The sequence below is a fragment of the Mustelus asterias genome, chromosome 9, assembly GCF_964213995.1.
Source record: "Mustelus asterias chromosome 9, sMusAst1.hap1.1, whole genome shotgun sequence".
NCBI lineage: Eukaryota > Metazoa > Chordata > Chondrichthyes > Carcharhiniformes > Triakidae > Mustelus > Mustelus asterias.
In genome coordinates, this window is record NC_135809.1 from 70,175,192 (window position 1) to 70,190,405 (window position 15,214).

At 50.8% G+C, this 15,214-nt stretch overlaps 1 protein-coding gene across 1 annotated transcript in view; it reads left to right on the plus strand.

Annotated features, from left to right (window-relative positions):
- Window positions 1–2,325: 2,325 nt before the first annotated feature.
- The window catches only part of agbl2 (AGBL carboxypeptidase 2), an 80,919-nt gene continuing 68,030 nt past the window's right edge, over window positions 2,326–15,214 (plus strand). The window contains exons 1-5 of the mRNA XM_078221360.1: window positions 2,326–2,423; window positions 3,379–3,497; window positions 4,550–4,735; window positions 7,782–7,817; window positions 8,836–8,901. Coding sequence (XP_078077486.1) covers window positions 2,326–2,423; window positions 3,379–3,497; window positions 4,550–4,735; window positions 7,782–7,817; window positions 8,836–8,901 — 505 coding nt within the window. The remainder of the gene's footprint in view (window positions 2,424–3,378; window positions 3,498–4,549; window positions 4,736–7,781; window positions 7,818–8,835; window positions 8,902–15,214) is intronic.

Here is a 15,214-nt window from a genome sequence, read left to right on the forward strand (position 1 = left end):
CTAGCTAGGATAAATGCAAGGGGGTATGGAGATGGGGTCTGGGTGGGATTATGATCGGTGCAGACTCAATGGGCCGAATGGCCTCCTTCTGTACTGTAGGATTCTATGCTTCTATATCTCTGCTATTTTCTTATTCCACATTAGAATGTTCTGCTGCATTTTGTGAAGACCTTACAATCTGCTTTTCTAGCTCCTGCTAGTTTACCTATTTCTCTATCAGTTTCTTTCATCACCCTTTGTTGCTTTCTACAACTCTGCCAATTCTTCTGTTTGTGACTCTGCTCGACAATGTTATAAATTTCTTCTTTTAATCTAACGCTATCCGTAACTTCAGTCAGCCATTGATGAATCCCTTTTCCCAAGGAGTTCTGATTTCTCAATGGAAACTATATTTACTGAGAATTCTGAAATATTTCTTTGAGTTTTACTCTTTAATCTACCTTTCCAATCTTCATTAGCCAATGTAACTGGCTTGGTTTTAACTCTGCAGATGTCGGAATTTTCCCCCAAAAATTCCCAGCGTTGAATTTGCAGGAGAACTGGAGTATAAGGCACGCTGTTTTTTTTAAAAGTGGAAGTTCGAAGAAGAATGTCCCACATTCTGTGCACTGCAGATTGCACTAGTATAAATCCTGTTGGCAATTAGTGGGTGGGGCCTACTCCCACTGGAGGGGCCTATTCCCACTGGAGAGGCCAGCAGCGTAGCGCTGAGCGGGACACTGCTCATGTGCCGATCTGTCAGCGCAGAGATTGGCACATGCACAGTGGCCCCTGTCTGTCAGCCTCCTGACTGCTACCAGCTCAATTGCTGGCCAGCCACGCGATCCCCTCACATGGCTCAATTGCTGCCCCCTGCCCCCCCCCCCCCCCCCAAGCATACCCAGGCCTTGCCCAAACCCCCCTGACTGCCCCCACCCCCCCAACCACACCGGGCTAGGCTGACCCTGATGGCCAGCCCCAATTGCTGGCCTTCTCTGCCCACTGATCCTGCAGAGTGGAAGCGAGACCCCTGCTTCTCCCCCCCCCCCCCCCCTTTGGTATTGCCCCATGTCTGGGCAGTGCCAAGATGCCACCTGGGCATTAGCACATTGCCCCTTGGGCAGTGCCAGGGAGTGCCAATGCCCAGTGTTCTATTTGCTCATGGCTGATCCAGGACCGAACTCTCCCCTTGCTAACCTGGTCGAGGTTTTCCCTCACCTGCTCGACCATCCAGTGTCTATTTGCTGCCTGGCATCCTCTTTTACCTTCCCCCCCCCCCCCCGCTACCTTAATGACCTATTGGTTTTGGTGTGCCTCTCTAACACGGCAGCCATAAGGCTGCTTGCCTTGTTCCCAACCAAATCTCCCCCAGTGTCCTGCCGAGCGTCCTCATTTAAATCTTCCAAGGCCTGGTTAACTTGTCAGGCAGAAAATTTGAGCTTGCTGATCAGTCAAATCGAGTGCACTAACTGTGGACACCCCTGCGTGTATGTGGTTGCTAAGTCGTTCAGGATTTCCCTCCTCTTGCACCCTTTTAACTCGGGTCTATCCTCACCCTCATCGATTCCCTCTTTTGGCCCAGTAGCCTATGGGTCATCTGGAATGATAGCCTCCTGAGTGGGGAGGGGCACCAGTCTGGTAGCTGTGGCCTGACTAGATCCACCACTACAGGCACTAATTCATAGTGGGTGTTATCATATACCACCTCCCCTGTATATTTTAGTATCAGTCTGTCTTGGGTTCCTGGAGTGGCCTCAGGACAAGTGGGGAGGGGTGAACTGACAGTCAACCTCAACCCATTCCTAATTTCATAAAATTTGTACTCTTTCTCAATGATTTTGCCAGGGCATTTCTGTCCTAAGTCCTGCTCTTTTTCCAGGCCATAAGCTAAACATGTCAGTTCCATACACTCATGGTTGGTGAACCCCCACAAATCACTGGTGGGGGTCAGAGAGCAATATCCAGAACTCCCATTCACCTTTCTATACACCACTCTTTGGTTATACCCAAGTGTGGTAGCTGATGGATACACCCCAATAAAACGATCATCTTCACATTTGCCTGCGTCCGATCGGGTGAATACATGTAACCAGGGTACGTACATTTAAACTTATTGAAATTGGTCCTTTCTTCCGAGGGCCTGTATTCAAGTTTCCAATCCACGGTGAAGAATCCAATGAAGCATCCGTCCTCTGCAGAGATCAGGGTAGCAGCTGTTATGCTTTTAATGCCTGTTTCTCTTTTCCTTTTGATCCCTCCCACCAAATGCTGACCGACACTCATGTACTAAATCGTTCCTTCAAGAACCCTTTTCCTTTCCATAATAATTAGTTCCCAAGCTATGTCATGGATTTTGAAGATTTATCCCAAAAGTTTGGAACGGATCAGGCAGCCACGTTCAAGTGCTTTCCTGGGACAAAGGAATTTGTGGCTGCTGCCACAATGTATTGTTTCACCAGTGGAAGTCATCATGAGAAGAGATGGAATTGAAAGAAGATGATGCAAAGAAGATGAGGAAAGAGCAGCGGTCAACAGGATTGAAAACGGTGACTTGTGGCCTTATTTCCAGCCTAACCTTAATTCCGGGTAGTTCTCTAGATTCTGACATGGGGATTATGTCCAGAAAGGATCTGTATGCCTCTGTGTTGAACAAACTGATCTTTGACAGACAATGAAAAGCTATGCTCTTTCCGTAATATTAACAGGATTTACACACATGGAAAAATATGGACTTATTAGCGATAGGCAGCATAGCTTTGTGCCAGGGAGTGAGCGACCCCGAGAGTGGCAGGGCCAGAAAGCAATTATTTCCAATTGATTTCTGACAACATAAATAAGTGAATAATGACAATTGTACATCCACAGTAATAGGGAAGTGGAAGCATTAACATTCCCCAATCCTGTCCTTTTGGACAATTATTGTTGAGGTTCCCATTTACCTCGGGTTGGTTTCACACACTGATTCCTGGACTAAATCCGCAAATGCTTCCCATTCTTGCCGAGACATTGCCCCTATCATCTGGAAACTGGGAAGGAAAGTAGGTGTAGCTGGGGCAAGGCTGGTGATCTTCCAGGTTAGCCAATGTCAGACTGAGGCTGGGAAAAGAGGATGGTGAGAACACAAGTAGGGGATGAATGTCCCAGTCACTGAGTTATTAAGTGAACATGGCAGGGCTGCTGGCCAGGGGACATGCATCATCACATGCGCACAAATAGCAGTGGTGGCCAATAGGAAGCCCTGAAACGCAGACCCCCATCCACTGACACAAGCTGCCCAGTTCTCAGGCCTCCGCTGGGAGCAAGGATATCTCCACCAGTGCAGTCAGTCCAGGTTTGCGGGGTGCAGACTGACAGAGTGTTTGTGTTGGGCACAGGTCACACTGCTTCCCTGACCCACAGGATGAAGCTCCAAAGTTGGCAGCCAGAGGGAGAGCTGGAGTCGAACCAGCATCAGGTCGAGTCTGAAAACAACAGCAGCAGCTCAACTGAGGGAGATGGAGAGGCCCCAAAATGTAACTGTGAGTGTGTGAGGGCGACTCAGGCTGGGGGTGTCGAGGAGGGAGAAAGGGTATTGGTGCGGGGGAGAGGTTGCCAACCCCCCCCCTCACCCACTCCCCCCTTCGAGGGGGGAGTGGGTGAGGGGTGTTGGAGGGGGGCAGGGGCCAGGGGGGATGGATGAGGCAGTGAGGGGGGTGGGTGGGGGGCTGGGTGTGGGTGAGAGGGGGTGTGTCAGTGTTAGGAAGGTGTGGGTGAGGGGTGTTGGAGGGGGGCAGGGGCGGTGAGGGGGCTGGGTGTGGGTGAGAGGGGGTGTGTCAGTGTTAGGAAGGTGTGGGTGAGGGGGGGTATGGGCAGGGGGGGGTGTCAGTGTTAGGAAGGTGTGGGTGAGGGAGGGTATGGGCGGGGGGGGGGGGGTGTCAGTGTTAGGAAGGTGTGGGTGAGGGAGGGTATGGGCGGGGGGGTGTCAGTGTTAGGAAGGTGTGGGTGAGGGAGGGTATGGGCGGGGGGGTGTCAGTGTTAGGAAGGTGTGGGTGAGGGGGTGTCAGTGTTAGGAAGGTGTGGGTGAGGGAGGGTATGGGCGGGGAGGGTGTCAGTGTTAGGAAGGTGTGGGTGAGGGAGGGTAAGGGCGGGGGGGGCGGGGTGTCAGTGTTAGGAAGGTGTGGGTGAGGGAGGGTATGGGCGGGGGGGGTGTCAGTGTTAGGAAGGTGTGGGTGAGGGAGGGTATGGGCGGGGGGGTGTCAGTGTTAGGAAGGTGTGGGTGAGGGGGGGTATGGGCGGGGGGGTGTCAGTGTTAGGAAGGTGTGGGTGAGGGAGGGTATGGGCAGGGGGGGTCAGTGTTAGGAAGGTGTGTGAGAGAGTGCAGACAGGTGGATCGTTGTGAAGATCCATATGGAGCAGATGAATCTTTGTGAAGATTATTTGCTGTTTCAGTATTTGTGCTCTGTTCAGGTTTGTACACTGTCAGTGTGAACACTTAGTTTGATGTGTGATGGTGTGGGTTCTCTGTGTATCAACATTGGAAATGTTCACATCATTTCCATGGTGATGGCTAAAGCACTTTTCCTTTGAACAGATTCCTTTATCAATGAGCAGCAGTTACTGAGGACCCGACAAGTGGTGTTTGCTTATCATGCTGGAAAACATGTACCTCGCCTCCGCGAACCCCACAATCTCTATCCTGTTGCAAGCTGTGGCCCTCACCAAGCCCCACGATGGCCAATAGAGTGTGAAGTCATCAAGGAACAAATCCGCCATATTGGTAAGACCATGAGGGTTTGATCAGATTGTATTGCAAGCAAGCTCACCCTGTTGTTTCTCTGTCACCAGTTGACAGGTTGCTCTGGGATGTTCATTCTGGTTCCAGAGTTCTCCAGCTGATGGTCTGGCCAAGACATGACCCACAATTCCCAGTCACCATGTGTGGGCTCTGCTGAATGTGGGAGTCATGATGTGGAGATGCCGGCGTTGGACTGGGGTAAACACAGTAAGAGTTTTAACAACACCAGGTTAAAGTCCAACAGCTTTATTTGGTAGCAAATGCCATTAGCTTTCGGAGCGCTGCTCCTTCGTCAGATGGAGTGGAAATCTGCTCTCAAACAAGGCGTACAGAGACACAAAATCAAGTTACAGAATACTGATTAGAATGCGAATCTTTACAATGTGGGAGTTAGCAGAGTGTAAGGACTTTGGACTTTTTGAAAACTGTTGTAGGAAGTTCAGGTTTGTACACTGTCAGTGTGAACACTTAGTTTGATGTGTGATGTCGTGGGTTCTCCGTGTATCAACACTGGAAATGTTTATATCATTTCCATGGTGATGGCTAAAGAACTTTTCCTTCGAACAGATTCCTTTATCAATGAGCAGCAGTTACTGAGGACCCGACAAGTGGTGTTTACTTATCAGGCTGGGAAGACTTTGCAGCATTATGTTAACCGTATGCATTGACTCACTACAAGAACTATGTATATATAGTGTTCGGCCTAGGAACTGTCCCAATGCTTGCTAATGCATACAACTCTGTCCAACACTAGACTGAGCCTGAGGTGAAGGTCTTGTGTTCTCTTACATCGCGGCATAGGCAGTAATACAAGATTACCATGGGGCTGAGTGTATGTGCCAGACTCTTAACCTACAACAGCAGTGTGAGAGTGGACAGTGAGCAAGTGGATAGTGTGCATGTGGGCAGAGAGTGAGCAGGCAGTGTGTGGGGTGTGAGCAGGCAAAGAGTGAGCAGGCAGTGTGTGGGGTGTGAGCAGGCAAAGAGTGAGCAGGCAGTGTGTGAGAGTAATGTGTGTGGCTAGTGTTCGGGCAGGCAGAGTGAATGGGTAGTCTGTGGGCAGGTAGTATTCGGGCAGGCAGAGTGAATGGGTAGTCTGTGGGCAGGTAGTGTTCAGGCAGGCAGAGTGAATGGGTAGTCTGTGGGCAGGTAGTATTCGGGCAGGCAGAGTGAATGGGTAGTCTGTGGGCAGGTAGTGTTCGGGCAGACAGAGTGAATGGGTAGTCTGTGGGCAGGTAGTGTTCGGGCAGACAGAGTGAATGGGTAGTCTGTGGGCAGGTAGTATTCAGGCAGGCAGAGTGAATGGGTAGTCTGTGGGCAGGTAGTATTCAGGCAGGCAGAGTGAATGGGTAGTCTGTGGGCAGGTAGTGTTCGGGCAGACAGAGTGAATGGGTAGTCTGTGGGCAGGTAGTGTTCAGGCAGACAGAGTGAATGGGTAGTCTGTGGGCAGGTAGTATGCGGGCAGTAATGTGCGGGCTTGCTGTTGGGTTTATAGGTGTGTTACACAGTGTGGGGTGAAATTAGATCTAATGGAATTGGGATTTGCTGAGAATTAAGCTGTGGAGGAAAGGGAAGTATAACACCATAAAGCATTGAATTCTGGCAGGATTTTCCCACTCCACTCACTGATATCGAAGGGTCCAGATGTCAGCTGCTGAACTGGGTGGGGCTGAGGAAAGTGTACAACACCTTATCCACCACTACTGTGTACAAAAAAACCGTCAAAGCTTGTCGTGAGCGAGACTAAGCAAGCAAGTGATTGGTTCTCCAGGGAAGGCGTCAATAGACCTAGCTTATCTCTATAGTTGAATGCTTGGCTGCCAAACTGGTGCAGGAGAGAATGCTTTATATCTTTGGGATCAATGCTAGGGGAGAGAGGTCTGTACAAGCCAGATGGGTTGCTCCTTATGGGGCAACTGGAGGAGTCAATGGGAATCAGGGAAAACTCTTCGCTGATTGGAATCATACCTGGCACCAAAGAAGATGGTTGTGATGGTTGGAGGTCAATCATCTCTGGACATCACTGCAGGAATTCCTCAGGGGAGTGGCCTAGGCCCAACAATCTTCAGCTGCTTCGTCATTGACCTTCCTTCAAGGTCAGGTGTTCGTTGATGACCGCACAATGTTCAGCAATATTCGTGATTCCCACATCCTGTGAATTTTTTTTTAAATTGCAAGTGCTACTGGGGAGTTTAAACTAACTTGGTAGGGGTGTGGGAACCAGCAGGTAATATGAGAGAGAAGAACTAAGAAGCATAATGGAGAAGCAGAGAGCATTATAGTGAGAAATTGGAAGATATAAGGTGGATGTCAGAGTTTGTCATTACAGCCACCCCTGTAATGGATACTGTACTTGGACATGAGGAGACAGTGTGGTAAATAAGGTTGGTGCAATGTATGAACAAATAGCTACATTGGAAGTTGACATCATGAAGGTAACAGAGATGTTCAAGAAAGGGTACAGCTGGGTGTTAAATATCAGGAAAGATAAAGAAGGACAGAAAGGAGAGGGGTGGTTGTAATGATTAAATAGAATATTACAGTGCTAGAGAGAGAGAGAGAGGAGTCCCAGAGGGGTCAAGGACAGAATCAATTTGGTAAGAGTTAAGAAACAATGGATATATCATTACATTATTACATATACTCTATAGGCCACCACCTGGTGGGAAAGATTTAGAGGGAAAATGTGTCGGGAAATTACAGAGGGGGGAAAAAGGTTTCTAATGTGTTCAAAATAATTGTTTTGATCAATGTGCTTCTAGCACATCTTCTAGCCTTCTACCCAATGTGGGGGTAGGGCCTGGGTGGGATTGTGGTCGGTGCAGACTCGATGGGCCGAATGGCCTCCTTCTGCACTGTAGGGTTTCTATGATTCTATGAGCCCAATGAGGGAGGAGGCATTGCTGGATCTGATTCTGGGGAATAAAGTGGGCCTAGTGAATCAGAGAACCGTTAGGATAGAGTGACCATACTATCACAAGGTTCGCTATGGAAAAAGGCAAGGAGCAACCAAGGAGGGGTGATAAAGAATTTGACCCAGGAAAATTGGAATCAAAGACTGGCAGGCAAAACTGTAACAGAATGATGGGCTGTCTCTAAAAAGGAGATGGTTTAGCTACAGACGGGATGCATTCTCACGAGGGGAAAAGGTAGAAAAAAATACAACCAGAATTCCCTGGATGATGAAAGATACAGAGAATTAAGATGGAACAGAAAAAACATAAATGATAAATGTCAGGTGGATAGTACGAGTGAGAACCAGACTGAGTATGGAAGATCCAGAGAAAAAGCGAAAAAGAAAATGAGCAACAAGGAGAAAGTATAAGAGACTGGTAGCTAACATAAAAGGAATCCAAAAGTCGTCTTGTGGATGGGCATTTTCTTTGGAGGCTGTGTATTGCTAAAAAAACAAAGAAAATTACAGCACAGGAATAGGCCCTTTAGCCTCTAAGCCTGCACCGACCATGCTGCCCGACTGAACTAAAACCCCCTACCCTTCTGGGGACCATATCCTTCTATTTCCATCCTATTCATGTATTTGTCAAGACACCCCTTAAAGTCACTATTGTATCTGCTTCCACTACCTCCCCGGCAGCGAGTTCCAGGCATCCACCACTCTCTGTGTAAAAAAAATTGCCTCGTACATCTCCTTTAAACCTTGCCCCTCGCACCTTAAACCTAGTCATTGACTCTTCCACCCTGGGAAAAAGCTTCTGACTATCCAATCTGTCCATGCCCTCATAATCTTGTAGACGTCTATCAGGTCGCCCCTCAACCTCCATCATTCTAATGAGAAGAAACCAAGTTTCTCAAAGCTCTCCTCATAGCTAATGCCTTCCATACCAGGCAACATCCTGGTAAATCTTTTCTGTACCCTCTCCAAAGCCTCCACATCCTTCTGGTAGTGTGGCAACCAGAACTGAACACTATATTCCAAGTGCGGTCTAACTAAGGTTCTATAAAGTTGCAGCATGACTTGCTCATTTTTAAATTCAGTTCCCCAGCCGATGAAGGCAAGCATGCCGTATGCCTCGACTACCTTCTCCAGCTGCGTTGCCACTTTCAATGACCTATGTATTTGTATACCCAGATCTCTTTGCCTATCAATACTCTTAAAGGTTCTGCCATTTACTGTATATTTCCCATCTGTATTAGACCTTCCAAAATGCATTACCTCATTTGTCCAGACTAAACGCCATCTGCCATCTCTCCGCCCGAGTTTCCAACCAATCTATATCCTGCTGTATCCTCTGACGGTCCTCACTGCTATCTGTAAACTCAGGGTCCTTATTTGAAGACATGTTTTTATTTGACCAATGCGTATTGGGAGAGAGATGCAGGAAGGATTCCAACCGCTCTTTACAGTTACATCACATGAGCACAATTGATGTACCATTTTTGGAGATTTGTATTCCCAGCCCAATTTCTCATACAGACTGGATGGTCCAATTACATAAATACACATTATTTACCTTGGCCAACAGCACCAACTTGTTAAAGATAAAACATGTTTAATGAGTATGCTTGGGTTTTTTGATGAGGTGACAGGGAGGATAGTGTAGTTGATGTGGTGTACATGGATTTTCAAAAAGGCATTTGATAAAGGGCCATGTAATAAACTGAGTGACAAATCTGAAGCTCATTGGAATATAAGGACAGTGACTCTTGGCAAGAGTGATAAGAAAGAGAGTGACAGTTATTTTTTGGACTGAAGGGCATTATAAGATCATAAGACATGGAAGCAGAAGTAGGCCATTCAGCCCATCGAGCCTGCTCCACCATGCAATGAGAGCATGACTGATCTTATATTATAACATAAAAACTAGGAGCAGGAGTAGGCAATTCAGCCCTTCGAGCCTGCTCCGCTATTTAATACGATCATAGCTGATCTCATCTCAGCCTCAACTCCACTTTCCTGCCCATTCACCATAACTCTTCAAATGTTTACTAACTAAAAATCTGTCCACCTCTTCCTTAAATTGACTCAGTTTCCCGGCATCCACCACATTCTGAGATAGTGAATTCTACAGATTTACCACCCTTTGAGAGAAGTATGTTCTCCTCTTCTCTGTTTTAAATCTGCCACTCTTTATCCTAAAACTATGACATCTTGTTCTAGATTGCCTTTCAAGAGGAAATATCCTTTCCACATCTACTTTGTAAATCCCCCTTATCATCTTGTATACCACAATTAGATCTCCTCTCATTCTTCCAAACTCCAGGGAGCAAAGGCCTAAACTGCCCAATCTCTCTTCACAAGACAAACCCCTCATCACTGGAATCAACCTAGTGAACTTCTTCTGAACCGCCACTAATATGATAATCGTAAACACTTCTTTGACCTTTATCCCCATAAGCCTTGATTCCCTTACTGATTAACAATCTATCTAAGCCTTGTCTATACTTAACAACCCAGATTCTACATCTCTCTGCGGTAAAGAATTTCACAGATTCACCTTTTGAGTGAAAAAATCCTCCTCATCTCTATTTCGAATGGGCAACCCCTTATTCTGAGACTATGCCCTCTGGTCCGAGTCTCCAAAATAAGGGGAAACAATCTCTCAGCATCTACTCTGTCAAGCCCCCTGAGAATCATATATGCCTCAATAAGGTCATCTCTCATTCTTCTAAATTCCAGTGAGTACAGGCCCAACCCACTTAACCTCTCCTCATAAGAAAATCCCTCCATACCCAGGATCAACCTAGTGAACCTTCTCTGGACTGCCTCCAATGCCATTGTATCTTTCCTTAGATAAGGGGACCAAAACTATTCAGTGTCTCAGGTGGAGTCTAACTTGTACCTTGTATAGTTTTAGCAAAATTTCCCTATTTTTACTCTCCATTTTCTTTGAAATAAGGGCCAACGTTCCATTTGCCTTCCCTATAACCTGCTGAACTTGCATGCTAGCTTTTTGATAGTAGGGTTGCCCAGAGATTGGGTGCAGTCTCACTGCTATTTTTGATATATAAATGATCTAGATCAGGGCACAATTTCATGAGTTGTAGTTGACACAAAACTTGGAAGCTTGTTGAAATATGAGGAGGATAAAGATAGACTGTTGGACAGGCAGCCATGACATTTAAAGTAGGGAATTGGGAAGGAAAGGTAATGTTAAAGAAGACGTATAATTGTAAAGGAGTTGCAGGAGTAGAGGGTCCTGAGGTCAAATCAGTGAAGGACTGGTTAAGAAAGCAGTTAATAAAGTATAAGGGGTTCTGAACTTTATAAATAGAGGCAGGAGGTTCTGATAAACTTGTGTAAATCATTGCTTCAGTCTGTGTTGGAATATTGTGTCCAGGAAAGTTGTGAAGGTTTTAGAGAGGATCAAGAAAAGGTTGTGAAGGTTTTAGAGAGGATCAAGAAAAGATTCAACTGTTCCCATTGGTGGAAGGATCGGGAACCAGAGGGCACAGATATAAAGTGATTGGTAAAAGAACACGATGTAAAAACTTTAATCCACAGCAAGATATTGGAATGCGCAACCTGACAGTGTGGTGGAGTCAGATTCAATCAAGACATTCAAAAGGCAACTGTATAATGATCTCAGACCGGCACACACACATGGGGCTGAATGCTACTTTCTGTCCTATACCTATTCATAACATTCTCAGATTAGCAAGAAGAGGCCATTCAGCTCTGCCAGCCTGTTTGGCCACTCAGTAAGACCATGGCAGATCTGATTGTGACCTCAACTCTACTTCCCCATAAGCATTTCTTGCTTGAGCTCATAAAGCAGGCTGAGAGCACTGTAGGAGGAGATAGGGATGTTAGTGACCATCAAAACAGAATGAAAGCTTTAGAAATCAGTCCATTGTTGAGTGGGAATCCATGGGAAGATGGATGGATGGGTAGACAGGATCCCGTGCAGGGTTTGATGCACATCCATATTTGTCGACGAAATAAGGATTGGCTGGGGTAAATTTCGGATGAGTGGCGATTGGCTGGGTTTAGGATGAGTGGGATTGACTGGTATGGGTTTGGGAAGAGTGGTGATTAGGTGGTGCGAGTTTAGAATGAGTGAGAATTGGCTGGCGTGAGTTTAGAATCATAGTACAGTGCCGAAGGAAGCCATTCGGCCCATTGAGGTTGCACCAACAATTCTCATCGAGGCCGTATCCCCATAATCCCAAGTATTTACCCTGCTAATCCCCTGACACTATGGGTCAATTTAGCATGGCCACTGCACCTAACCTGCACATCTTTGGAGTGTGGGAGGAAACCGGAGCACCCGGAGGAAACCCATGCAGACACGAGGAGGTTGTACAAACTCCACACAGAGAGTGACCCAAGCCGGGAATCATAGAATCATAGAAACCCTACAGTACAGATAGAGGCCATTCGGCCCATCGAGTCTGCACCAACCACAATCCCACCCAGGCCTTACCCCCATATCCCTACATATTTTACCCGCTAATCCCTCTAATTTATGCATCCCAGGACACTAAGGGGTAATTTTAGCACGGCCAATCAACCTAACCCGCACATCTTTGGACTGTGGGAGGAAACCGGAGCACCCGGAGGAAGCCCACGCAGACACGAAGAGAATGTGCAAACTCCACACAGACAGTGACCCAAGCCGGGAATCGAACCCAGGTCCCTGGAGCTGTGAAGCAGCAGTGCTAACCACTGTGCTACCGTGAATCGAACCAGAGTCCCTTGCGCTGTGTGGCAGCAGTGCTAACCATTTAGGATGAGTGGGGATTGGCTGGCGCGAGTTTAGGATGAGTGGGGATTGGCTGGGGTGGGTTTAGAATGAGTGGGGAAATGGCTAGATTGAGGATAACTGGGGATTGCCTATTGGCTGGGGTAGGATTTGGATGAATGGGGATTGGCTGGACTGGGTGGAGGATGAGTGCTGATTGGCTGGGATGAGTTTAGGATGAATGGGGATTGGCTGTGTTGATTTTTGGATGTGAGGACTGGGGTGGCCTATTCACTGATCGACACTGCTTCCAGTGCACCTGTGCTCAACAGATGTTCTAATTCAGTCTCTATCTTCGACCTCATCACATATGGCACCTGACCATGTCTTCAGACTCCTTGGATGAGCCCCTGACTTAAGTGGAGTCTTTACTTTGAACCCTTTCATCTTCCCCAGTGACCCTTTGAATATGTCCTGTAGCTATCTAGCACATCCTGTAGCCTTGTCTTTGAACTCGCCAGCCTATTTACCACAACTCTGTTTAATTTTAATTTCTGCAGCCAGGAGCGACCAAACAAGGCAGGGTGGTCACCCCTGACCACATACAATGGTAGCTCCACACACTAGTCCCTTAGTTGTACCTTTACCAGCATGTATCCTCTCAGTGGCACCATTTGCTCAGTATAAGTACGTAAGGTGACTTTTAAAGGCTTCAATGGCAGAGTTTTCAACTTGACTCTGGATGCGGAGTCCGAGATCAGGGATACTGCTTCCCCACACTTCCCCCCGCCCGCCCCGCCCCCCCCGCCCCCCCCACCTCGCCCCCCCCGCCCCCCCCACCCGCCCACACCACCCCACCACCGCCCCCCCCCGCCCCCCCCACCCCCCCCCCACACCCCCCCCCCACCCCCCCCCCACCCCCCCCCCCCCCCCCCCCACCCCCCCCCCCCCACTCCCACCCCCCCCCCATCCCACCCCCCCCACACATCCCACGCCCCCCATCCCACCCCCCCCATCCCACCCCCCCACCCCACCCCCCCCCCCACCCCACCCCCACCCTCCCCCCACCCCCCCCCCCACCCCACCCCACCACCACCCCCCCCCCCAACCCACCCCACCCCCCCCACCCCCACCCCCCCCCCCCACCCCCCCCCACCCACCACCCCACCCCCCCCCCCCCCCACCCCACCCCCCCCCCCCCCCCCCCACCCCCCCCCCCCCCCCCCCCCCCCCCCACCCCCCCCCACCCCCCCCCCCCACCCCCCCCACCCCCCCCACCCCCACCCCCCCCACGCCCCCCCCACCCCCCCCCACCCCCCCCCACCCCCCCCACCCCCCACCCCCACCCCCCCCCACCCCCCCCCCCCCCCCCCCCCCCCCACCCCACCCCCCCCCACCCCCCCCCCACCCCACCCCCCCCCACCCCCCCCACCCCCCCCCCCCCCCCACCCCCCCCACCCCCCCACCCCCCCCCCATCCCCCCTCACCCCCCACCCCCCCCCCCACCCCACCACCCCCTCACCCCCCAACCCCCACCCCCACCCCCACCCCCCCCCACCCCCACCCCCCCCCACCCCCCCCCCCACCCCCCCCACCCCCCCCCACCCCCCCCCACCCCCCCCAACCCCCCCACCCCCCCCCCACCCCCCCACCCCCCCCAACCCCCCCACCCCCCCCCCACCCCCCCACCCCCCCCACCCCACCCCACCCCACCCCCCCCCACCCCCCCCCCCACCCCCACCCCCCCCACCCCCCCACCCCCCCCCACCCCACCCCCCCCACCACCCCCACCCCCACCCCCCCCCACCCCCCCACCACCCCCCCCCACCCACCCCCCACCCCACCCCCCCACCACCCCCCCCCACCCCCCCCACCCCCCACCCCACCCCCCCCCACCCACCCCACCCCCCCCCCACCCCCACCCCCCACCCCCACCCCACCCCCCCCACCCCCCCCCACCCCACCCCCCCCCACCCCACCCCCCCCCCACCCCACCCCCCCCCACCCCACCCCCCCACCCCACCCCCCCCCACCCCACCCCCCCCACCCCACCCCCACCCCACCCCCCCCCCACCCCCCCCACCCCACCCCCCCCACCCCCCCCACCCCCCCCACCCCCCCCCACCCCCCCCACACCCACCCCCCCCCACACCCACCCCCCCCCACACCCACCCCCCCCCACACCCACCCCCCCCCACACCCACCCCCTGTATGGACAACCAACTGTGTTGCTTCATTTGCAGCCAGTTCTAAGGAAGTCACTATCCCAAAAGCCACTTTAAGGTCCAGACTTTTTTTGTCAGCAGTTTCCATTGTATCGGTTCATTGTGAAGCCCACACACCAAACGATCCCTCAAGGCATCCTGTAGAGAAACGCCAAATTCACAGTGTTCAGCTTATCTCTTCAACACAGCCACAAATTGCACAATTGATTTACCTTCCAGTTGCATTCTCTTATAAAATCGGAACTGTTCTGCTATCATAAGTGGTTTTGGGCATAATGATTCCTTCGTGCTTCACACAGCTCTGCCAGGTGATACTCTGTGGGTTTCTCTGGTTGTACGAGGCTTCTTAATGTCGCAAATGTTTTACTTCCTATGTTGCTTAAGAAAACTACTAATGCGAGTTCCTCCTTTACCTTATTTGCCTTTAAATAAGAGTGGAAACACTCCATCTATGGTGTTCAGCTCTCTCCATATCTTCGTTGAAAGGCCCAATTGCCCCAGACTGGCCCGTCATTTCCTGGTTCCTTTAGCAGAAATTATTCCCGCCTTCACGTTCTGTAGTTGCTTTTCGTTCACATTTGTTGCTCTTCCTG